Here is a 25,910-nt window from a genome sequence, read left to right as displayed (position 1 = left end):
TGCAACACGATAGCTTTAGTCCTCATCTAAAACTCTGTGACCTCCTCCTTGCTCTTCCTCTCTCTCTCTGTCTGCCTGTCTCTCCTTCAGTAACAAATACATAAATCAGAACACAGACCACATAGATGCATACTGTCACATACCCTCCCTGCCTGTTTCTTTTAATCTTTCTCCTTACGTATCTCTCCTTTTCATGCTGCAGGTGTGGCTCTAAAGGCGCCCTGCTTTCGAGATGAGCCCGCTGAAGTATGGTAAACAGTAAAATCAGGATTATTAGACGTTTCTTCTTTCTCTCAGGTCCACTCACATCCTCACTCCCCTCTCACTCTCCTCTTGTTACTTGCAGTTACACTCATTGAGTTGAATCATGACAGGGGTCACAATCTTCTTCAATTACTCCTCCAGTACTGAAGAATCGATTCTTCTTTATGTCAGTTTATTCTGGCCACAAATGACTGGGTTTTGTGAGCGCGCCTCAAGAACCGGTTGTGCACTATTATTGTGGATGTCAGACGACAAAGACGTGGAGAAAGCGATGAAGCGGGCCTGTGTTCGGACAAGGTGCGTGCGTCTTTGTGCGTGTTTGACCTGCAATCCAGGGGCCACGCTAGCAGCGTATGGATCCAATTGGGCTGCCAGGAAGCTGACAAAGTGTCAGTAGTCAGTCGTGCCACAGGAAGTGATCAATTGTGGGCCTTGAGGGCAGTGAGAGAGCTCTGTCTCTATCTATTTCCTGCCACAGACGGCGGTGTCTGCTTGAATCACGCTGTCCACAATTTATTATGTCTCACTGAAGCACTGCCAGCTGTTATTAAACAGTGCCTTTCATGAATTCCACTGTTAGGTTTGTTCTTTGACGGTTTCTAGTATCTCTGATTTAACAAGGCTCAGCAGAGGAAAGCTACAGCAGACCTTCTGTTACTGATTTAGCTCAAGAAAAATACTGATTCAGTGTTTGTCTCCCAGGTAGCCCTTCATCTCCACCCTGTTGGCCCAGTCCGGTGTGTCACTTTGGACCATCCCATCTCTGTCTGTTTGTTTGTTTATGTTTTCTCCAACCACCGTCTGCCCGGTAATATTCCACTGCCAGTGAGCTAAACTGGGTGGCATGGTGTGAGAGGTTGGGTGTGTGAAGGGCGCTACAGTTGTGTGTAGGCCGCAGCCCTCAGAGCGTGCAGCGATATGCAGAATGGGTTTTTGAGAATTACACATGTTCTCATGCAAATCCCTTTAGGGAAAAATCCTCCTGGTGCCCTCACACTGGTTTGTCAGCTTGAGGGGAAACAAACCTGCCATTATGAGCCAATGGAAGTCTTCCACCCAAAGCAATATCCCCGCATACGCTTCTCTGTCGCCCAGTTCACATATTGCCCAGACTCCCAGAAGACCTTCATTGTTGAGGGGTGTAGGGTGTTTCTCCTTCCTCCCCCCTCCACCCCTCCCCTTCCCCACCCTCATACTCATCCATCCTCCCATCCCCCAGGGACTTACCTGTCTGTTGCGTTCATCCATAATCCGCGTGATCTGAATCTTTTTCCTCCCCATCGTCCCCGTCTCTTTCTTTCTCTCCTCTTTCTAAAGAACTTTATGCTTTCTTCACTCTCCTCTTTCTTCTTCTTTCTCTTCACTCTTCTGCTCTTTCTTTATCTGTCTTTTGTCTCTGCTTTCTATTTGTTCCAATCAACTCAAAGATTCCAGCATCCGTACCTGCAAGAAAGAAATGGGGAGGGGGAGGAGAGGATGAGCATTAAATGAAATGAAATATGGCAAAATACTGAGAGGAAAAAAAAAATAAAAGTGGCATCATGGCAGCCACAAGGGAGGGTGAAGAAAGACAAAGAATCTGTCAACAATGTTGTGAGAACTGCTGTGTTTTTCACTGTCGATATCATGCAAATCAGTTTTTGCATTTTTTTTCCCAGGCACCGACTATGAGAGGAGACAGCGCTGTCAGGATCTCGCCTCGTTCACAGAGAGTTTGACAGTGTTTTGGAAGTGCCGCTAACTTAAACGCTCTAATCACCAACACTGTAACATTACCTCTAGACTGAGAAATACATTTTGTTTCTTCCCACGAACTGCACTGTATTGACAGTGGAACTGCCAGACACAGCTTTTTCTACTCTATCTGCAGCTCATCTCCAAAATGGCAGGCGTGAGTTGCAGGATGGAATACAGATGTAAAAGTGAGTGTAGTCTTGGCATGTTCTGGTAAAACAAAGCCAAAAAACAAAAGAAGAAAAGAAAAAAAAAAAAGGTGCCAAGAGTTTGAAACATGGTAAAAAAGGACGTTTCCTAGAGACAGAAATCAAGTCAAACAAAATTTCAACATCAACTTAATCCAGTTGGACACATTGCATGTCAATGAGTGCATCTGAGGAGCATCTGAGTAAATGCACTTGTGCGTCTGCTTGTGTGTGCACAGCTGAGTGTGTGTGTTCCCGTGTTTGAAGAGCGGAGGCCAGCAGCTGATGAGCTGGACTGCATGTGCGAAGAAGAAAGCTGCGCTCCAAAAAGTTTGCGTGAGTGAGCGACTGTGTCCATGTGTGCGTGCGTGTGTGTGTGTTCTTGTGTGAGTTTGGCTAAGCCAGAGCTCCAGTGCATCTCTCCAGAGTGCTAAAGTAGGCCAACCCAATCTATCTCAGGGAGGAGCAGAAGAACTGTTGTTGTGTTTTCTTTTGACAGTAGAGGTGATAACGTCCCTCGTTATGCAAATGAGCATCCCATTATTTAAGCTCAGTGCAATGCAGGGGAGCTGTCAGCGCCGTCACATAAAAAAAAAAAAAAAAAAAAAAATCCTCCATCTACCCTGCCTTTTTTTCTCTACTTTCCCCTTCTTCTCTCTTCTCTCCTTTCTGAACCAGATTTCCGGCACCTGGCAGCACAAGCATCAGACATTGATGTGGAAGACGACACCGCTTCACCAAAAGACATGTCAGTCTCAGTCTCTCTCTCTATCACTCTCTCTCCCTCTCTCTCATACACCCTTGCTCTCTTCCTCACTCTCATATTCTCTCCTTTGCACACTCCCGCACACATACATGCACATTGTAATGCACTTCCTTTCCCCTTCTTTCCTTTTTTTTATCTTCTCCTAACCTGAATCCATGTATTTATTGAGTAACATGCATGAGAAAGCACAAGAAAGCTCTAAACCCCTGAGGTGAGCGCAGCACATTGCTATGCACTTGACCTCTTTGTGCGAGAGTAGGACATTGATAATGAAAGCGTGTAATAGGGACATCCAGGGACGCTGTGGCTCTAAGTGACAGACCAAGGCCTGCAGCAGTCGCACATGACTGTAGATCTTTTCATGTGCAACAGAAAACACAGGCTGTGCACTACCTGTGTCATTCTTTTAAAATCTATAGCACAGTAGTGTTTGGTTTGGTTACGGCCACTATGATGATGTCGGCCTGGGGTCCATATGCAGATTTGCAAGATGTATTCAATTTTCAAGGAATAGCATCACATCGATTATTATGTATATTTCTGCCAAAAACTTCCATCACACAAAGATGGAAAACAAAGTGAGACAATACAATATGAACAATGATGAAATGCATGACAAAAAACTTCCTGAGTTGATGGTTTGGAATACGCCCACTTATGGAAGAAATGAGATACAAACATAAATGCATCATTTGGCAGTTAGGACAACAGCCGGACTGCACCATCATAATAATAACAAGACCTAAAATAACTCTGTGGCAGCTCTGAAGAGGCTATCCAAAACATTTTAGCATTGCTCTGCGCAAACACACCCATCCATAGACAGAAAAACAAAGAGCTGCCCTCTGGAAGAAAACAAAGAAGGATGTTGTCAGACAAACTAGGATTACAAGCCAACACTAAGGCGCTTGGCACAAGACAGCCAGACAAGGATATCAATCAAGCCGGCGTACCTCAATCACAGGCTGACAGCATCATCCCCTCCCAGTCTTTGTACTCAACACTACCCAGCCCGGGCATTGCTCCAAACAAGGAGGCGTTACCTCTGTGATCCCTGCCTCCTGGCCTCCACCTCCTCCTCGTTCCTCCCACAGCCCACTGAGCAGAGCTGAACCTCTCAATGTCAACAACCGCTGGGGCAACACCTTAGGCCTTACGTAACATTAACGCTAAGACTAAGCCCGTGTCCTGAACATTTAATCCCTGCTTCTGGCTCCCAGCGCCAGCCAACGCTCCCTGAGGTGAGGCTCTGCAGCCGCTTAGCCCCGTGTCGATGCCTCCCCGCCTCAGCCAACCCACCGCACCCACCCACCCCTCCTCACCATTACCTCCTCTACCTCCTCCTACACAACGACGCAAGTTCCCTCCGTCCCCACTTCTCGCCCCCCTCTCTCGCCACCAACCCCCCCCCCACCACCACTTCTCCTCACACCCGCCCCCGTCCCATATGAGTGCCAGGCAGCTCCTGGATAGGAACTGAGCACCCACCTCCTCATCGGGCTCCCTTCCCTCTCCTTCCGTCTCCTTCCCTCGTGGTGGATAGAGCATCACTTAACTTAACAGATTACCACTGAATCACTCAATCCAATTTAGCCTCGTGACGCCATGACAGTGAAACGGAGGGAAAGGCAGGCAACAAAAACTGCTTCGTGAACATGGTCGAGGTGGCAGAGGACGGTAATCCTCGGCAGGATTCTTTCGCGGGGGACCGACACTGACACCTGACCTTGAGAGGGCAGATGAGGTGAGAAAGAAAACAAGAGAGGAAGACGAAGACACACAGAGCGATCCCGAAGAAAGAACTAACAAGCTTGTACACATTAAGCCAATTTACTAATCCCAAAGTAAGGCGTAGGGAAAGAGGGAATGAGCTGTGGAAAATGAAGAATACACAAAAGAGTTTCTTTATCATCTCCGTGGAGTCTGACTAATGGTATGCCTGCATTCACACGAGCCTGGTAACTGGAAGGAGGCTGGAGCGGGAGGCTGCTAGGGTCAGAGAGCAAGCTGGCACCAAGCAGACAGAAGGACAACGGCCGCCCCCTCTGCTTGTCTCATATCCTGGGTCCCAACTCTCCGTGCTTTGAGTTGGAGGGGTGACAATGAAAGAGAAGGAGAGCGGAGGGAGACAAACAGAGAAACGCAGAGAGGAGAGGGAAATGGAGTGAAGCATAAAGAGGGATCTTTTGAACAGGCACCAGGCCTCTCCAGGGGGAGGGGAAGAGCTGTATCCACGACCCTCCCATCTGTTAAGCAGACGGACGGAGAGAGAGAGAGAGGGATGAAGGTTGGGGGAGGATGGGAGAGATGGAGAGGGAGCAGCGATTCAGCACATAGATCTAATGAGCATTCTCTCTCTCTCTCTCTCTCTCTCTCTGTGTCTCAGAAGTGGAGCTGAGAGGACGATGAGAACATATACACTCAGTGCACCACAAGGCTTGATTCTAGGTCGCCTCTCTCCCAAGTGTTTAGTCACTAAAAACTAATATACAGCACATGGCGCTTTTTCACATTCTAATAGACGGTCTGCAGGGTGCTTGTTAATGTGGCTTTGTTATTGAGGACAGACACTGAAGACGACTCCTTTGAATCAAGGGGGTGGCCAAAAGAGGAACTTTACCTTGACTCATGCTCGGGACTAATTCGTCACTTTGAGAGACGGCAGCAGAGTTTTGTTTGCGAGCGAGGGGGAGAAACTAGCATGAATGCTAGTTCCAAGAAGAAAAAAAGTTGCGCACAAGCATCTATCAGATTCTGCATTCAGAGAATTGTGATGAAACTAGCATGGCTGTGGATTCTGCTGATGCTCTCGAATCCTAATTCTACAGCAAATTGGGGAAGGTGATTTATCATGACAGGATTGGCTATGTTTTTCCAAGAAACCCCACCTCGGCAGCACAGCCTCGGCTCATGGTACATCTGCAACACATTTGGTAATAGCATGTGTCCTGAAAAAAAAAAAAATGTATATATAACGCCAGTATCCCCTATCCTCCTAGGAAATGTGGTTGTGAGGATTTGAAATAACATATTACACTGCAGTAAGTAAACCTTTTAGGAGGTGTATGGTACATTAAATAAACGCTCTCTCTTTTTAAATAAACTCCCATTTCCTTGAAGAGGAGGACGAAAAAAAGCGCTTTAATATGGTTTTCCAAATACAATCTGAATGTCAGTACACACTCACACTGCTCCATTTTTACTTGAGCATTTCTGTCATGTAGATTTTTTTTTATTTTTTTTTCCTGGAGAACATTAAAGTTTTTTTTTTTTTTTTTTCAGATGTGTAGATTTTTGGAGGTTTCTTCTTTGTGTTTTTTGATGCAGCTATGTTCGCGTGCGCCGGGATAAACGCAGATGTGTTTGCGAGCGCGCTTATGTGTGTGTGTTGGTGCTTTATTTGGAAAGAGTGGTACACAGCACTTTATCTCCTGTCAGGATGGATGGAGATATACCAGCAGAAATGAGAGGAGGGGAAGGATCAAGCAAAGGAGCGAGTCGATGGCCAGGCAGGATGGGAACAGAAAAAATGTGTATCAGGTCTCATTGTGCCTCTAATGTCATTACAGGCAGTGACTCCTCTATGTGGCACGCCGCACTACCCATCTGTCAGAGCGAGATAGGCAGGGTGACGAATGGCTACCACTGCTACTTCCCTCAACCCCCACCACCCCCACCCCCCACTCTAATGTCTGTATCTTTTTCGAGTGCTGGGGGAGAAGAGTGACCTAAACCTGGGCGGTAGCCCACGCGTAGGTGGGCCTCTATGGCTCTGAATCTCAGCAGATATTAGGGCTAATTTAACATGTTAGCGGCTAAAGAGATTAGCAACATGTACATCTGGGGATTAGAGTGATAGCGGTGGATCATCTTATAATGTGTTCATTCCTTTTTTTTTTTTTTTTTTTTCTTTCCCAGTGAGCGTTCAAGCTAAACTTGAATTTGAGAGGCTGTAGAGTGTGCGTGTGCGTGTGTGTGTGTGTGTGTGTGTGTGTGTTCTTAAATGTGTGTTGGAGGATATGTCTTCACCTGTCTCTCTCTATTAGCTCATGATTTAGCTGGATCATTAGTGAGACAGAGACAGTTTTCACATGTATTCTATTTTCAATCTCTGTGTGCCTTTGAACTGAGACACCTGCCTATTGATGAGGAGGAAAGTGAGCCAATAGCCTGTGGTTGGCACAAGTTCTACACACTCTGTCAAGCACTCATAAGTCAGATTGACATTATGGAACAAAGTATATTGTTATAAGTAGCAGCTCAATTGCTACAAGATGAGTTCTCAATTTCTCGCCAACTCCAGTTCAACCAATTCCTCAACTTATAACTTCATACTTCAAATTTAAACTTAATTGATTTTCATACTAATGGGACTCTGCCAGCACTGTTTCCCCTCTTATCCTTCAATCCAGCAGCTCTGCCCCAGGGCCTCGGAGGACAGAGAGACAGGAAACACACACACAGAAAGACAGCTCGGCGGAAGGATGTGACATCAGCAGGCACAGACAATAAAAGGTGCTAAAGGTGCTTCCTTCCCTAAATCACTCTGTTCACAGAGCATAAACTGGAATCAAAATCCAATCGCAAACAGTCGATGAATGCAAATAAACAGAAGCGATACGCTCACTGGAAATGAAATACTTACATTGAGTTCCCTAAAACGTCGCTCTTGCTTTACATGGTCAAGGGCCCGTATACTTAGATTTCCAAGGGAACTCTTAATAAAAGAAAAGAAAGACTTAAGTTAACTTAACACTTTTTCACAGTGCAAAGCATTTCTTTATTTTATTTAAGATATTTAACTTTAAAAAATTGCAATAAGCATATTTTTAAATGCCCGTGCTTCGAGTGGCACAATATGAGATCATAATTTCAGCAGTAAGAAAAGCAATTTTTTAGATTTTTGACTGCCCATTCATTCAGCACCTTATCTGACTTCGCATCGCAACAACCATAAAACTGAAACAAGTCGAACATTTCTAAACTAAATGACATCGCTTTCACTGAAAGAGCAATTAGAGAAAATTCACTTTAAAATGCATAAAAGACATACAAGCACCAATACAGGATGGATGATGTGCCTGCTTTTCATGTAAAATGCAATGTGAAATTATTCCAAACTCTCATATACTGTGTGTATATGAAGTATTTCTAACGGTGAGTTCACAAACAAACAGCTTGCAATATTAAATTTGAGTCTGAACGCAGTTACATTTTCACAGGAAAATATTCAATTTCCCTTCATTTTTATAAAAACACTCTGATTATGAAGTCATATTTGATGATTCATTCAGGTTTGTATTTTCCGCCTGAGATATTTCATTATTTACGAGGAGTTTTGCCAACTGCAGTGTGGTATTGTCAGGTAATAATGAATGGGTAGAGATGGAGGTAGACGAGCACGGAGCCCTGCCCTTCGTTTGGGCAGCTGCACGTCTCACTCAGCACCAGCAAACAGGGGCCTTGGGCCATCAGAGCCGCAAAGGAGACAGGTAGCCATCCGTCAGAGCCAGTATGGAGACAGGTGAGAGCCATCTTTCCATTGCCCATTGCTGACTTCCCCAAGGACAAAATGACTTGACACAATGCGTCAACCCCCCTCTTTGAATGGAGGCCAAGGGCTGTAAAGCCACAGCTGCTAGGCCAACGGCAGACGAGCGCGAGGGCACACATGAAAGCGAGGCGAAGCCAGACAGACGGGGACAGGGAGGAAGAGGAGCTGTCGCGGTTAAAAAGGCATTCCCTGTCGATTGTCAGCAGCTTCGTGGTGTGACAGCGGCTTATAGCCATGAGTGATAAACAAATAAACTTGGACCGCAATGACAAACTTGCCACACACATACCCTTGTGCCAAGCTGGAAAAAATGGTATCAGAAAAAAAAGGAGAAGAGAAGAAAAAGCAGAAGCATAGGCAAGCCACAATTTGGAGAGGCCCCGGAAAGGCTGGAATGAATCACCATTTAGTACATTCAGTCTTTCCATGGCACGAGCACGAGGAGGGGCAATGGACGCATTCAAGTATAGAGATAGAAAGATGATAGCCAACAAAAAAGAATCAATGTTACAGAGGTGACACAGCCCGAGCCGGAGACAGAGCAAAGCCCAACAGAAAGGGGAAAAAATCGAGGTATTGAAATGGTTTTGAATATGGAAGTGGTGCAGATTGCGGGGATCCACACATCTGATGTTTAAACACAAATAACTTCTCTTGAGTTTCACTTTATCAGCCCCGCCACAGTTTCTTTCACTTCTTCCTCTCTCTGTCTCTCTCTCTCTCTCTCTCTTTTCCAGTCATTGTAAAGTCATTTGCGAAGCTCTGCCGCAGGTCATGTTTTCCAGTGAGCGTAAACCACTGTCTCAATTCACATGTTGCCCTGTGCACCGCAGGCCCCAGGTGCAACCAACTGCAGCCACTGAAGGGACGGGAACAGAAAATGAACGCACGCACGTACATGAATAATCACACACTCACAAGTGTGCATCTAGCTGCACAGATAACTCACTCCCGGCTTATACATTATGCTCATAAAACAAGCAGGGGGAAAAAAAAAAAAAAAAAACCTGTAATGAACAATGAACCAATGCGGTGGAATTGCAGTATAAACCCTTCAATGAGTGTACCCAGCCCCCACAGGAACAGCCGGGAGTCATGTCACTAAGAACACAAAGCACTGACATATTCACCCAATTATGTTCCCTGCCGAGTATGACAATGTCTCAGGATGTTAGCAATGTTCTCCAGTGGGGGGAGAAGGGCAGGGAGTGTGTGTGTGTGTGTGTGTGTGTGTTTGTGTCAGAGGTTTGAAACCGAGGCTACGGGCTCGTTACTGCATGGGACACGCTTACTTATGCTCACAGCAAACTTCCCAGTAGTCGTGCGCCCCGACTCCCGTGCTCCCTCCCCCACCCCACGCTGCATCAACACCAAAAATCATGGCGAAGATGATGATTTCATCACACCCCCGCTGCCGCCACCCCTTATTCTTTCTCTTTGCCACAGCATTCTAATCACCCTAATTAAAAGCTTTGTTCATTTAGAAATCTCTGATGACAATTTGTTTCACTCTACCCTACAGCAGTGGTGGCTGTGAAGAGAGGAGAATTAAATTTGATCTTCTGACAGCAATTATTAAATGCTCCCTCCTGGCCTCAATTAAGGCCCGCAGGCTAATGCTAACATGGCTAACCCTCGTGCAACCACGCCACGCCGGCGTACTTCCTATTTCTTCGCCAGCTTCATTTTGTCACCCTTGTCGGCACACACGCGCACGTGTGTGTGTGCGTCTGCCGACTCGGTGGGCCTCGGACTGCGTGCTTGCTTATGGTCATTATCTGTTTTACATACTTGCTGATGGGAAGAGGCTAATAAAATGATTTCCTTTTTTGGCTCTGTGTTGTAACAAAGTCAGCATGTGGGGACGGGCAGATCTGCGGGGAAGTTGTAGAATTTACTATTTTCCAGTCTCGCTTTATCAGCAAATTTGGATGCCACATTGATACTGTCGCATGAAGTGAGTGTATTTGAAGTTGCGACTGTGACAAGCGAATAGAGAAGCTGCTGCACACTGCTGATCTCCTCTACCTCCCTACTGTCAAGTGTTCAGTGTGCTGATGGCCTCAACTTATATCCATAAAAATCAATAAAACAGACAGTTGTCATGTTTAGCATCACTCTATATTGCACCGGGCACATGCTCACGACTTAAAGGGACAAGACTTTCGCAAAAAAATATTAAAAAAAACATAAATTGTAAACAGTTAACACTCGGCAGAACACTGCCTCTCCCTGTCGTTGTGACACTCCAACAGTATTATGTGTCATGGTCGCAGCCTTGCTGAGCTGAAATGAGAACCACAGCGCTGCTTTGAGTCTATGCACAGCGTGTGGGTAATTTGCAGAGAAGTAGAAGGTTGCACACTTCAACAAGGATGTCCTTCATAGATTCGACCTTCTGGTTTTTTTTTTTTTCTTCCTCCGGTCCCTGTGCTCTGCTAGGAAACCGAGTAACCTAGATCGTAGAGTAGGGAGAGAGAGAGAGGGACTGTGGCAGAGATGGAGAGCGAGACTGAGCAAAAAGAAGCAGTAGGATGGATTGAAGGGAGACGGAGTCAGAATTTGACACCCCACCACCCCACCCAACGTTTAGAAAGATAAAAAAAAAAAAAAAAACTCTGCTAGGATGATGTCAGGTTTGCTCCTCTTTTTTCTGGTTACCGCGAGCTGATTGTGCTGATTATTGGTGAGCATTGTTTCACTGTTGACGCTGCGCATCATTAAACAGAGATTGTTCCACTGTTAGTGTTTGTTTAAGCGAGGCTGGTATAATGTTTCCAGGCACTTTCTCTTCACCGCAGACACACACTCCCACACGCACAATGTAAACTTGACACACAAGTTGTGTCTATACTTTACATCCTGCGCTTTGTTTCAAGTCATATTTGTCAAATAAAGCGAGCAAATGAAATCAAAAAGCAATCTGTCCAACCTCTACAAGGAGAAAATATATACACACGTCTTTCAGCGCACGACCTGAACTACTCTCACAGTGCTTCACAGTTCCCAGAGGAGAGCTGGCGGTGGGGTGCATGAGACGAAAGGTTGCACAGATTGTGCAGGGTGTGTTGCGGCATACGGTACCTACAGATCAGCCTCTGTTTAGGGGAGTGGCCCCACCAAGGCCAGAGCCGGGCCAGACCCAGTCCAAGCCTCTCATTAGTCATCGGCTGGGTGCCGCGCTTCTTTTTGGAGTGGTTAAGGGGGAACCGGCGAGGGTCTGGCAGTTCCACTGTACTCCACTCCCAGCACCATCACAACCCGACCTCATCAAAGCGAGCGCTCGTAATTTGTCACAGAAAGCAGCCAATTAACATATGTTAAGGGAGGAGGGACGACGAGAAGAAGGGTGGAGAGGAGGGGAGGGCGAGTGAAAAAAGATAGCGTATGATTAAAGAGTCTGCACAGCTGCACAAAATCAAGATGGCAAAGAGAGGTTTGAAAGAGACCTCAGACCCAGTAATCTGATAAAGCTTACTGTTACTTAACCCCCATAAGCAAGAGAGAGCGGGAGAAGGAGAGAGGGGGAGAGTGAAATAATAGAGACAAACAAATATTAAATTACTGCTGTGAAGCTACAAGCTTTGGCAGAGTGCCTCTGCTCTCAATATGCGGCTACAGTGAAGGCCACTGTATCACATGGAGATGACCCCTCTTGCCAAAGCACTACTGCTGTTTGACCACGCTCTATTTTTAGCCCGGCGCTCACCATTGTGTTTAACATAGTTCACAGTGAAGCTAAAAACTGCCAGGAACTTGTTTTTTTTTCTCTCTCTTTTTTTTTTTTTTTAGTTAAAAAAAATGCGCACGCCTGGTGCACCACAGCAATTTAGCTCCCTTTCTCATAAAACAAAAGGTGTTTTTTTCATTTTTCATTTATTTTTCTGTCACAAAGTCTCAGACAAGTTGCTTACATTCTGACTTGTTTGTTTGCTTTCAAATTCTTGTTCCTCATGGTTGGTTTTTAACATGCTGTGTGTGGTTATTTATGCATGTGTGCGCGCCCGTGTGAGGCAGTGTGTGTGTGTTTGTGTGTGTGTGTGTGTGCGTTTATGTGTCTGTTATTGTTGATGTTGTTGTTGTAGGAACATCTTGTGAAGTGAGTTGTGTGATATTTTGCCTTGTTGTTGGATACGGTGGCAGGCTGAATGCATTAGCAGCGCACGCCGTTGCCATTCTGTGTTCTGTCGTCTCTCAGCCACCTCTGCCTTGTCTCTCTACAGCGACTGATCACACGGGCTGACAAGCAAGTTTGGGTCTTCGTCTGCCGCGCCATCCTTCACTACGTGGGCTCTGACTCCTTCAGCGAGCAAAATAAGGGAGAGGCGGGGAGGAAGCTTTAAACAAATTTGAGTGATTTTGGAATTGTACGTCAAGTCATGGGGAAATCCCCCCCAAACGAAAAGGCAGCAAACTTGAACAACAATTCAATATTTCTAATACAGTTAGAGGGTTAGAAGGGTTGAAAATTAAAATTATTATCAAGGTTTTACTGATAACATTTTATAGAAATTTATATTTAAAAAAAAAATCCACAGAGCTTTAAGAATGGCATAAAAGTATCGCCTTCTCCTAAAAAAAATAAATATTATGATTGAGATGAAAATGGACAGTAAAACCACAAATGGCCGTCCAAAAAGCAAACCCTACACTATATATAAATCATGACTGTTTCTTTTTTCCTCCTCTTCCTCTCTCTTGCGCTCTTATCTTTGCCATCAAGCATCAATCGTTATTTATTTATTTTTCCTATTTGGGAAGTAAAGGGCTAGAGTGGAGGAGCGGAGGAGTGAAGGAGTCGAGGGGTGGGGGGGGGGGTGGCGGACGGAGGGGGCGGCGGCGAGTTGTGTTTGGTTCACAAGGCTTGCTGCTTGGTTGAATTTTCTCTTCTTCTCTTCTCCGCTGTGTTGCGAGCTGGTGGTTCAGTGAAGGACCTGGCTGCCTGGAGTTCCCCCCCCAACACACACACACACACACACACACACACACACACACACACACACACACACACACACACACACACACACACACACACCCTCCACTCAAATCCCTCTGCTGCGCACACAGCTGCACCGTTCACATAACCTCGCCTGCCCCCTCCTACTACCCCCCCCCTCAAGCTAATGATAGCAGAGCACGTCCCCTCCGCAAGGCAACAGCTTTTTCCACTTCACGTACATACACACAAACGTGGCGCGCACGGCAGCGCTGGACGCACGCGCGCACCAGTGGGCACGGCGTATGCCTTTCCCTTCTCTTGGTTCCTTCCCTTCATTTTTTCTCATATCATTCAATTTCTTCCCCTTCTCTTCACCCTGAGAAAAATCCCCTCGCCTTATGACCCAAGGAAGGCCTGAGAAAATTACCCCCCCACCCACACACACACACACACACACACACACACACTCTGAACCCACCCCTCTGACTCCAAACTCCGTGTGTTTCTCCCTCTGTACAACGCTGCACAGCGAGTGACCTGCATCACAGCTGTGTGTGGGAATTTGTCCGGGTGGGTGTATTTGTGGGAGTGTGTGAATGTATGTATTTGCACATACCTGCACACGCCAATGTTCACACTCCGTATGTTGCTGCGTAACTGCATGTGTTATACATTTACTTAATGTACATATTTCTGCTGTGTGTGTGTGTGTGTGTGTGTGTGTGTGTGTGTGTGTGTGTGTGTGAGCAGAGGAGGAGGGAGGTGAGGGCGGCTCTGGGCTTCTGCTGCGCCTACTGTGCATTATCCCAAATAAACAACTCATTACACGTGTACTTAACCAAGGGGAGCTGGCGAGCAGTGGAAGCTAATCCCCGTTATCGTTCCCAGCGTTTCTCTTCCGATTAGGCTACAGGGAAGAGGAGCCCAAGAAGGTAGGCTGCTCAGTGCAGGAGGAGGAAGAGCGAGGAGGAGGAGGAGGAGGAGGAGGTGAGAGAAGAAAGAAAGGCATTTGAGTTAACTTCCCACAAGTGCCTTTCTTACTTAGACTATCCCTTCTCACTCTATCTTTCGCTCTCCCTCTCCCGCTACCCTCTTGCCTCCTCTCCTTCCTTCTCCCTGTGGATTTTGCACTGCTCTTCCTTGTTTTCGACCATCTCTCAGAACTGGGTCATCGACAGACTGTGCGGCAGCATTTTGAAGAACATGGGAGGGGGGCGGCGGGGGGGGGGGGGGGGGGGGGAGCGTGTTCTTTCTATGAGAACAATCCAAGGCTTCTTTAACAAGTAGCCCGCTTATCAAATTAAGCTGTCAAAAGCACATTAATAACAGGCAGCACAATTCCCTTCACAGAGAAAGGGAGAAAAAAGCACGTTCAGAAAAAAAAGGAACGATTTCTCTTTTGCCGTGTAAAGACGGTCCACTAAGGGCAGCAGAGCTTTTCAAAGATTTCTCTTTCTCTCTGTTTCCGTCCCACTAACCCTAACCCAACATGATCACGGGGCCCCGATTATGAGGGGCCAAAACGTAGAGTGGCACTCATTTGGAGGGTGGACAATATGCAGCAGGGATGATGCCTGTGTTTGATATAATTACAGGCTTAACGTGTGCTGTTTTTCAACTTTCTGCGAGACAGACTCAACCACTTGTGCTGGATGACAGTTAAACAGATAAAAGAGCATCTCATGGTGACAATGTGGATTCAAGACCAAATAATTACATGGTTTAATAGAGGAATATGATGCCCAGTAAAGGATAAGAGGAATAACAGAATGGAGACACAACACTTCAGTTTGACCCTGGATAATCTGAACCTTTTCAGAGATAAACAACTGTTACATGTGTAGAAGCATAAACAGGCTATAATAAGTAATTTCTACTCTCAAAGCTAACATCATTATCAGTAAAGCAATAGCTGGTTCACACGTTCTTTTTTAACTGAGGGCTCCATCGTTCCAAAACTCTCATTACCCTCAAAAACGTGGAGCCGTATCATCCCGTAACGAAGTGAGAGCAGAATGTGAGGGAAACAGTGTACAGCAGCGAGGCAGAGAGAGAAAGTTAACACTCTCAGTGCTGTTCGCATGGCATATGCCTGACAGTCAGAGATGAAATTAACAAGACACCTCGGCATACACATGGCACAGAGGAGAGAAAACCACCCTATGACCTTATGCTCGCAGACTAAGTGTCTAAAAAACACAGCTCTCGTTCTGAAGCCTTTCTATTGTGTTGCCATCTTGACACTCCTCTCAAAGCCTAACTGCTCCGTGTTTGTAAAAAGAAATTAACTAATCCGCACTTTACAAAGTCTGACAGCGCCGGCCGGGCGGCTCGTGCTGGACTGCGAGTCCTTTTGTGTTTCACTCCAGAGACCGGTTTTCTCACACCCTCAATTTGAGTCCCATCCTGTTTGCTCGGCCCCCGAGGGGGCTGATCCGCCACGGCCGCGGCGGGCTGGTGGTGGATGGATGTGACGTGGAGGCACTGGGACCGTGCTGGAGGGAGGCTGGAGCCACGACAGGTATCCCCCGCACTTCCTCGGCTATTTATAAAGCCACAAGTCCAGCACAGGGCCAAAAATAAGACGGAGGCCATTTTTATCCCAAATTTTGAAAAAAAAAAAGCCGACTCACTCCCTCACCCACACGCTTTAATGCTCACACCAGGAGCAGAAAGAATATCCATCCACAGCGCACAAACATTAATAACACACTAACAAAGTCTGAAACTCCTCAGCAGACAATGAAACCATGTCTGTCCTATCGAGCATGCTCAAACGTGCGCACACACACACACACACACACATGCACAGCAAACAAAAGTCAATATCAAGGCTGAGCTATTTCTGTAGAGAGCACTATTTAGGAAGTGTGGGCTGGGTGCCAGTATTCTCCTCAGTATCGTCTGGGCGTCACTGCACTGCTGCTGTTATACAAACTCACCTCTTTCCTCTCTCACCCGCTCCTCACCCTTTCCAACCAGCCCCTCGTTCCATTGTCAGCGCCCCCTGTGTCTCTCTCTCTCTCTCTGTGTTTCTCTTATACACACACAAGGTTATTTGTTTTTCCACTGGCTCGAACCACAGTGCCAGGTGAAAGCATCTATTGGCAGGATAAAGAGAGTGGCTGGTGTGAGATCACAAGGCCCCACTCTGCCCAGCAAACCTTGAAGAGAAGCGCCGGGCTGGAGTTTCAAACAAAGTGCCCCCTCATTCATTATACATGCAACTGCACTGAAAATCTCCTTCCGCAACACCATCTCTTCTCCCCTCTCTCTCTCTCTCTCTCTCTCTCTCTCTCTCTCTCTCTCTCTCTCTCTCTCTCTCTCTCTCTCTCTAGGCCGCTCTCTTTCTCTTCCTCTCTTTCCTTCTCCCTTTTCTCTCGTTTTTTTCCAGACAGAGCATCCATAAAGTATGAATAAAATTAATGACATCACGAGCTGCACTTTGGAAGAGCCACTGTAGGAAAAAGCCATACATCACGGGGAAGAAGGAGCCGGGACGAGAGAAATGTGAAAAAAAAAAAATGACAGAGTGAGAGAAAAGGGGTGTGCGTGGGGGGGCGTTGCTTCACCCTTCTCCACCCTCAGGGCACTTCATATTGCTGTATGTTATTGTGTCTTATTAAGTTTCATTTCAGATGCACTTTAGCTGCAAAGTTTCTTTTTTTTTTCTTTCTTTTTGCAGCAAAGCCACCTTTCCTTTCTCTGCATTTCTTTGTCCCGCTTCCTCCTCCACTTTTCCTGGTCAGCTAACGAGTGTGGGCCCTCCGAACAGTCCTGTGCCGCGCATTCTTTTACAGGCTGGCCTTTGGTGTGGGAATGGCACAGATGACAGTGGAAAGGAACACTGGTGTGGACTTTGGCAGGACACCGCCTGGTTAAGCTGTGTGCTCTGCGGAAGAGGGAGAGCACTGAGATTCTTATATAGCTGTTTCTCGACTTAGATGGTGTTAACAGCGTTTTCAACAGCCCGGTCCCCTCGGAGTTGAACAGCAAACCTCCTGATGCTACAGACTTTGCCCAGATATCTGAAACTCCACCGTGAAAAACAAGCACCGTCTTTAAGTCTCTAATATTCTTCCTTAGAAGAAAAGGGGAAAAAAAAGTGATGGATTCGTCACTCGTGCTGCCTATTATTGGCAATTTAGTGTGACACTGTTTCATTACAAGAGCAACATCACACAAAAGCCTGACTGGGTAAAATTCGAGACCTTATTCTTCTGAATCCAGCGTGAACACAAGATCTGCTAAAAATACGCGGAGAAGCTCAGCAGCAGCAGCAGCAGCAGCAGCGTGGATGGCAGCGGCGCAGACTGTGGCGGCCGAGTGAGCAGAGGTTTCAGATGGATGTAAGCTTGTGTGAGGCCAAGGCACAGAGCTACCTCTGTGCGTCTCACCGGACGACGTTGCAGAATGACTCGGCTATGTTGCAGACGTGACAAAGATAAATTACAGCCACTGGAAAACATTTCTACTTTTTTTTCTCCCTCCTTCTCCACACCTCTTTTCTTTTTCTTTTTTATTTCTTTTGGCATTGGGTGTAGTCCAAAAAGGCAGAAGATGATGTGTGTGGGGGGGTCTCTCTCTAAAAATACATTAATTGGGTAAAAAGTTACCCCCTCACCGTTCACAGGTCAGGCAGTGTGTTTTAAGATGGAACCACTTCTCCCTCAAACTAACCCCCAAAACTGACTAAAAAGGATTCCCAGTCAATTCTGGATATGTTTAGAGCAGATATGACAGAGTCTACACACCAGGCTGCCCGGATCCTGAAAAAAAAAAAAGAAAGAAAGAAAAACCTCACAGGAGGTAAAGCTAAAGTAGGTGTCTGGTGAGGAAGTTAATGAAATCCTCATTTTAACCTTTACGTTTCGATGCTGAGGCGCTCTGCCTGATCTGAACCGTCCAATGTTTGGACGAAGAAATCCAACCTCTGTTCTACTCTAAATGTTTCTCTTTGTCTTATCATTCAAAGTCCTCTGCTCCCTGCACTGCTTCAGCCTTCTCGCCTCCCAGGACTCTCTCCCTGTCCAAATATTTCAGGGAGCAGGCCTCAAGTATGGTGAGGTGTTTTGGGTGTCTCTTTAGGTGGGCTGCAGCTGACGATATGACTGTGTGGTCAGCACTGCTGAGCACAGACCACCCAGCAGGCAGCTGCTGCCATAATGACCCGCAGGCTGGGCAGGAAACAGGAAACAGGAAGAAGAAGGCAGGACATCCTGTTCATCTAGATCAGTGTGTTAAGCGTGACATCACGAAGGCATCACTCTTTAATGAAGAATACCTGATCGGGGGGCAAATATTCTTTGGTTCTGCTCTCAAGTCGCCTCAGCTCAAATAAATTTCGATCTACGGTTTCTCTGTGTGTGTCTTTCTCTGTCTGTCTGTGCATCTGTCTTCTCAGTTTGCCTTTTCAGCACTCACACTGACACTGTTTTCCAGACTGCTCCATCATCCAAGACATCAAATCCTACCCCTCTTCAGTGTGAGAAGAAAGGAGAAAAAGAAATACACGCATTTTCATTTGAATATACACCAGCAACAACCTCACAAAACTCAGACAAAAAAAAAAAAAAAACACAAAAGCACAAACATTCTGACGCGCAAAAAAAGACGGAGACGAGGCACAAACTTGAACGCGCACGCACACACACACACATACACACACACACACACACACACACACACACACACACACACACACACACACACACACACACGTCCCAGACACACAGCACATACTGACAGACAAACACACAAAGAAACAGCAAACACAAAGCACAGCACAGCCAGAAGTGTACTTTATGCAGAAATATTCTAAAGTGTGTTTTACAATACAATTAAACATCAAAGGCTGATATATTCCTCTGTGATCTTTAACACCCCAGTGAACAAACCCCATACACCCCCATCCACTTACAGCATACAGAGAAAGTTGCTGAACGTCACCGCTAATTACTAGATAGAGACAGAAGAAGACTTTGCATCATTATGCAAAAACCAGGACATATTCAAATATATGCATTCAATCCACTATGAACCATTCAAGGACTGTGTTATTTACTTTAGATTATTATTTTTTAAGTTTCATGAGTAATTGCAGCTCTTATGAAGACACACAGACAGAGCTCCTAAGGCAAAGAAGCATTTGGCTAAACATTTCTGACATGCACAACAGTCAGGACAATGAAAGGGAGATCTGTTCTAAATGAGTAAATAAACACATGGCGAGGCTGAGCCCTGCACTCTTCATTAGTTCTATAAAAATGTATGAAAGTAAAAAAAAAAACAGACTTTTCCTCCCATGAAGCAAAAGAGGGAACACCTGCCTTGTGCAATAAACAAGAATACAACAAGCCCTTGGTTATTATGAAAGTTAAGCGTTCTCATCTGCTTATAAGCAGGCAAGAAAAAGTTATTCTGAGCAATTTTCCACATTATTTGAGTCAGATAAATTTACTGAAGAGATCTTTATTCTGTGACATTTGGATCGTAGTTGTTCAATGTGGCATTTATACCAAAGTACGTAAACCAAAATATTCTGCATTATTTACAGGATACACAGAGATGTCTCTTGACGGTTTACGATATTACATGCTCCTTAAATATGAGGTAAATATGATTCTCTACAATTGACTCTTATATTACCTTCCCGTTTGAGCCAAAGGGCATGAAGTCCAATTACAGTACTTCAATATCTACCTGCAGATCTTGCCAGCCTGCAATCTGCAAATGAGTGTTTTACTGATGTTTAACTGAGCAAACTCTGCAAACCCCTTCCAAAATATTTGAAACCATTAGAGAAAAAAAACTTTAAAGCATAGCAAAAGGGGCTATTAAATTATTTGCTTAAACATAAATGCTTCTGATGTTTCCATTAAGAATAATGTTTTCACAGATCTGGTTTTCCATAAGGAGGGAATCTTGAAATGTGCCTTCTGTACAGTATTAAATGTCCCTGCTCTGAGGCAGCACAGTGTTATACTCTATTCCTTTTTAAAAAAGATGCAAGTTTGATAGCGTATATTTCACAGTACTCAGATAAGTATTCACACATTAATGGGATTTATATTACAGATTCATGATTAAAGATATAAGCAACAGCCCATCCCATGCTGATTTTGTCCGTGCACTTTAAAAGCACATGGCAAAACCCTGACCATGGCACTCAATGTGTCCCTTCCCTTCACTTAACTAAAGCCTCACTGAGCCCCTGGTGTACAGCAAAGTGCCCTGACAATCGGCTCAATGCCCTGGCCAATCACAGGGACACGTGACCTTCTAATCCCTCTCTGTGAGAAGGGTAAGAGTGTGTTGTCACTGTTGGTTTTGTGAATCAGCGCCCAAAATCCCAAATGATTTGTCAAGAGGGAGAGGTCTTAAGAGAATAAGAGAAACAAAAGCAGCGCAGGCCAGATAGCGTGGGTGTCAGTGTGTGCGTGTGTGTGTGAGAGTGTGTGCGTGTGTGTGTGCAACAGAAAGACAGCGAGAGAGAGAGGAGGCAGACCATGCTTTTGTCCATGCATCTGTGTGTTTGAGTGCGACTGCATACGTGCGTGCATGTGTGTGTGCCTGTGTGTGTGTGTGTGTTTGCACAGGGTCTCTGAGATTACAGAGCTTGGCTGACAGAGTCCTCTGTGTGTAATCGTGGGTCCACATGCGAGCGCTCACCTTCCTCTGAGCGGATTAACCTAACGCTAAATCCCAAGAGAGCAACAGGCCAGACAGGCCACACAGAACAACTTCATTGACGATGGGGAGGAGAGGGAAGGCCATGTGTAAAATCTTTTTATAGATAAATACACTTTTAAATATTTTGTCATGACTAAACAACTCAAAAAACAGCACAAAGGACTATAAAAAGTAATGTGACAATGGACGGCAGCCTCTTAAAATTCAATAATGCATCTCAAATGTTGCATACCCATTACACTGTATAGGCTGTAATTTTTTTTAAATTGAAAGAACTGTGAAAAGCAATCATGCAGTAAATGACTGAGTGCCTGCAGAACGCTTTTCACAGTCACAAATTAGGTTGATATGCTGTAGTAGACAGCAACACTTCATCACTTAAATTTTTTTACTTTTTCAAAGTTCTCACTAATAAGCTGCATTTCAAATTTAATAGTTCTTCCAGATCTGAAAATGTGCCGTGAATATTACATTACTTTTATTAATTGTGAGAAAGTGGAGCTATCTCTACATTAATGGCATTTTTAAAAACTTTTTAAATGGACACTACTTATATTGGTGGTTAAAATTGCTGTTTAGCTTTAGAGCAAATTCACCAGAATACGGGTGTGCAGATTTTCTTTCATGCTTAGGCGACTGAGCATGAGTTAAATGCACACAGCTCAGTCAGTTCCACAATCGGTCTGCATTAAAACAAAGTGTGCTGGAGTCCTTTTAAATTTAACGACCATCCCCGGCTCATCGTTTCACCAGTAGGCCTCGTATCCACACGTGAAGTCCAAAACAGATACATCCAAATTTATTTAGAAAGCTGCAACCTGTGAAAGTTGCCACAGGTTAATTATGGTGTCATTCTTAATCCTCTCACTGCAACAGGTTCAACAGAGTCACACAAGACTGAACTAAACTCGCTGTAAAAATGCACCATTCTTGCTGTGGTGGGTTAAATCTAAATACTCTCAATCACAAAGTGACAGAGAACAAATTATAATTCGCCCTGCTCACGCCAAGCCTCCTCTAAAACAGATTTACAGGACTGTTATCACTGTGTCTCTGGTCTGCATGAATTCATGTCTAACAAACTGTGGTCTGTTGTTTTGTAGTGTGGAAAATATTAATTTTTACATCACTCCGTCTTCTATAATGTATTTATGAAAGCTGCCTCTGGACTGTTTGTCCTGATTTAATAACTGACTAATTGTGATCATGAGTGCACTTCAGTTTAGTTTGTTTAAACAACTGGCAAATAAATATATTTCCACAAAGTAAGAATACGTGCTGGGTTTCCCTTTATTCTGAAGGAAATTATCTAAAATTGGAAAAACTTCTCAGCTGCATGTATTTCTCCCCATTGACTGAGGTTTTCTTTTTTTTTTTTTTTTTTTTTTAAAGTTTCTTCTCATGACATTCGGTCAAATCGTACATATCAGGCAGATTTTAAAGTAGCTGTGCAACTTTTCCTGTGCCATCCCATAGCGCAGAAGAGCACGACATGTATTATGTTGTATGGAGGGAGGGCAGCCTGTTCAGTAGCTGTGGCTTTGGGGCTTTGCGCCTGCATGTGGACATGAGAAAGCTCCACAAGGTCGACGCGTCTGTAACACTGACTAAAACACGGCAGACCTCGACTCTTGTAACGGGCCATAAACAGCTATTTGATGTCAGCCTGTAATTATATGACACGGGCTAGTTGTCACCGGCAGGAGTCGATCGGGGTCACAACAAATCAATAGACGCAGTAGACTTTGTTGAGGCAGCGCGCGTCAGAATAGACTCCCCAAGTTTCCCTCTGGAACATTAAAAATAAAGCTCATATGATGCGACGTGTCTTGTGGGTGTTTGCTTGGCGAGTGCTGTGAGCGCCGTACTTACTTTATTTCGCATGAAATCTTGTCCGGCTGAAGTGAAAGACAGGGGAAGCGGTCCGCCGGTTGTTCGGTCCGGCCGGTTGACGGAGAGGTTGAAGCCGCTGCTGGATGGTGACGGACTTCGCCAAGACGCACTTAAAATCCAGGAGCGCAACTTAGCGGAGGACGTCGCCGGGAGGAAAAAAAAGTAAGCTACAGTACGTGGTATGAGTCTCTATAATGTCAGAGAAAAGTACTCGCTCTCTCTCTCTCTCTCTCTCTCTTCCTCCCTCCCTCTCTCTCTCTCTCTTTCTCTCGCTCTCTCTCTCTCTCTCTCTCTCTCTCTCTCTCTCTCTGATCGGACAGTGTCTGCTCAGGAGGCGGCGGGGACGCTTCGCCTGGTCTCTGTGCGAGGTGCCGGTGAGCGGACCCGGTGGAGCGGCGCGGCGGCGGTGGTTGGAGGTGGTGCTGGTGTGCTGCTGGACGTCTGGAGCTTGATGTTGAGAAGCTGTTTCTGCTCCTTCCCACAATCCTGACCGAGTCTTTCCCCAAACCCTCTCCTCTCCCTGTGCGAGGAGAAATAATCGATTTTTTTTTCTCTCTCTCTCTTTTTTTTTTACTCCTGAAAGGGGGCGGGCTCACATTTCCCAACTCTACTTTAATGAAAGAGGCACGGCTCTTAATGCTTTATTATCGCGCCAGCCCCGATAGAGTGGACGCGCAATTAACTGCTCAGAGAGGACCACTAGAGGAACATGATGGGGAATGTGTGCTTTAACTAATGAACCAACGGAGAGCGCGTTAAGCGTCTGCAGCCGACTTGAGACAGCTAAATCCGAGCCGCAAAAGTTGATGTTTTTGTTGGGGCGCACTCAGTTTCATGCATGTCACATCAAATGGGAAGTATGCTCAAACTGAAGTCAGACTTGCCCAAATAAAACATCAACAGGATAAGCAGCAAATCTCCTGAAACACTTGTTTTTAGAACACTTTGGAAAAAGCCAGAGAAGGCAAATCTCTCCTCTCAAGAAAATGCAGCGGTTGTGAAGACATGAGTCATTTTGCTGTGAGGACAAAATGAATTATTTTAAGGAAAAAGGAGATTTTAAGATGTTGCATTGAATGATAGACGCTTCTTGCAGTGTGATGACAATAAAAAGTTGGATAAACTCCTTTTTTAATCTTGTTCAGTCAGCCCCAAATAACACCGTCATTCACTCCTCAGCATATTTCTTCCATGTCTGTGCGACATGAACGCTGCTTCCTTTCTGAATCAACTTTCCACCTCCGTGCACGCCGCCAATCGTTCTCCAGGACCCAGCTATCTCTCATAGATAAGCCCTGACACAGACAGTAAGCATGGGGGAATTACCAAGCCTTTATCCATCCAACCAAATGATTTCAAAACATCCACTCTATTAGTGTGAAGATAACAATTAGAACAGCAAGTTTGCCACTAGAGATAAGACACAGACAGGCAGCGCAATGGCTTTCTGCACAGAGATGCATCCCAGATAGGCCTTGTAATACTGTGGTTCTATTATACTCACATTATATGGCTGCCCTATCAGTTTAAAGACTTTAATGGTTGTCTTCAGTGAAGCCTGTTAAAGTCTTGCAGGTCTCACTCTTGAGTTTTCATTCATCCATCTTTAGATGAACATGGGTGCTGTTAGCAATATTTTTGAATGCTTTTACATACAGTTGATAATCTTAACCATTTCCACGCCAAAACAAGTTAAAGGCCCCTTAAGTTTTCTTTGGCAGGAAATCAAGTTTTTTACAGAAAATGTTAGTTTAATGTCACTTGGTAAACTTTTTGATCCAAATACAGACAAACAGCCAAGCTTACGAGCTTAGCTTTGCAGCACAAGTCCGTGAAGTGTAAGTGGACACCGAGCGGCACCCTAATCTTCCCCTTCCTTTGAAGTTCACCTGTGAAGCATAAGCCATGTATGCAGCTCGCCAGGCACCCAGTCAGTCCGTCAGGGTAGGAAATGGCGGGACATGAAATCAGTTAATAAATAAATCAAGCTGGCTAATCTGCTTGACGGGCGGACATTACAGCTTGTAACTGAAGCTGCTGGTGTCTGATGACTCGGGATACCACCTTCACATCACCTGACCCTTTAATCTTTAATAGCATTTCCTCCGGCCCCCAGACCTCCATGATAATCAATAAGGTGTAGTCTGTTAGACACCGTGGGTTCATAAATGCAACATGGCAGATATCAATGGCATCACACGCCCGTGTGTATGAAAGATCTGACACCCTTAACAGACACAACTTCCTCCTTTCATACCTCTAAGTGTGTGCTACCGGCAATTGCATTAAATATGTAACTGACATATGAACACCTATACATTGCCTGCATGTTCATACATACCACGTTCAGTGTTCCTTCGCTTGCAGTCTTGCGTGCCCTCAGTCTCGGTGCTTTCTATGCTGCCTGTCAGCGCTTCATCACAGAGGTCCTTTCAGCGTTCACAATGCTTGAGGTTGTCTTTGGTTGGCACCTGGGAGGAGACGAAACATGGGAAAGCATGAGGGGGAGAAGAGAGAAGAGAGAGTGAACCTGCCGCTGAAATGGTAATTGTTTGCATGCACCTTGCACCTAGTGAACAGGATCCATGTTAACATCTATGTGCGTGTGCATGCGTGTTTGTGTGTTCAATGGCTATGTGAAATAGTGAGAAATAAATGGGGGGGGGGTGGATTGAATATATTTGAATGGTGAAAAATCATTAAACGAGGCAAACACTGGCTCATGCATATTCATAAATGACTGTCTGACTTGTCTACAGGGATAAACTTATACTGAAGGCATACTAACAGCCTCATTCCATGCTCACACATTTAATGCAAAGTAGGGAAGACCCACAGTATATTTTGCTCTAGAGATTACCAAGTGGGAGTCTACAACTA

The 25,910-nt window shown here is 45.3% G+C and overlaps 1 protein-coding gene across 20 annotated transcripts in view; it reads right to left on the bottom strand.

Moving 5' to 3' along the window:
• Positions 1 to 23,570, bottom strand: part of mef2cb (myocyte enhancer factor 2cb) — a 62,235-nt gene extending 38,665 nt beyond the window's left edge. For 19 of the 20 annotated variants that reach the window (XM_076730705.1, XM_076730718.1, XM_076730710.1 and 16 more), the window contains exons 1-2: positions 23,010 to 23,570; positions 1,492 to 1,707 (exon numbers count right to left, since the gene is read on the bottom strand). In XM_076730705.1, the coding sequence (XP_076586820.1) occupies positions 1,492 to 1,545 (54 nt within the window). In that variant the 5' untranslated portion in view covers positions 1,546 to 1,707; positions 23,010 to 23,570. Of the gene's footprint in view, positions 1 to 1,491; positions 1,708 to 7,597; positions 7,638 to 23,009 lie in introns of those variants that run through there. The other variant, XM_076730706.1, reaches the window with a different exon arrangement.
• Positions 23,571 to 25,910: the final 2,340 nt, after the last annotated feature.

Source organism: Chaetodon auriga, chromosome 5 (assembly GCF_051107435.1).
Source record: "Chaetodon auriga isolate fChaAug3 chromosome 5, fChaAug3.hap1, whole genome shotgun sequence".
NCBI lineage: Eukaryota > Metazoa > Chordata > Actinopteri > Chaetodontiformes > Chaetodontidae > Chaetodon > Chaetodon auriga.
This window is presented reverse-complemented; position numbering and strand designations above follow the sequence as displayed.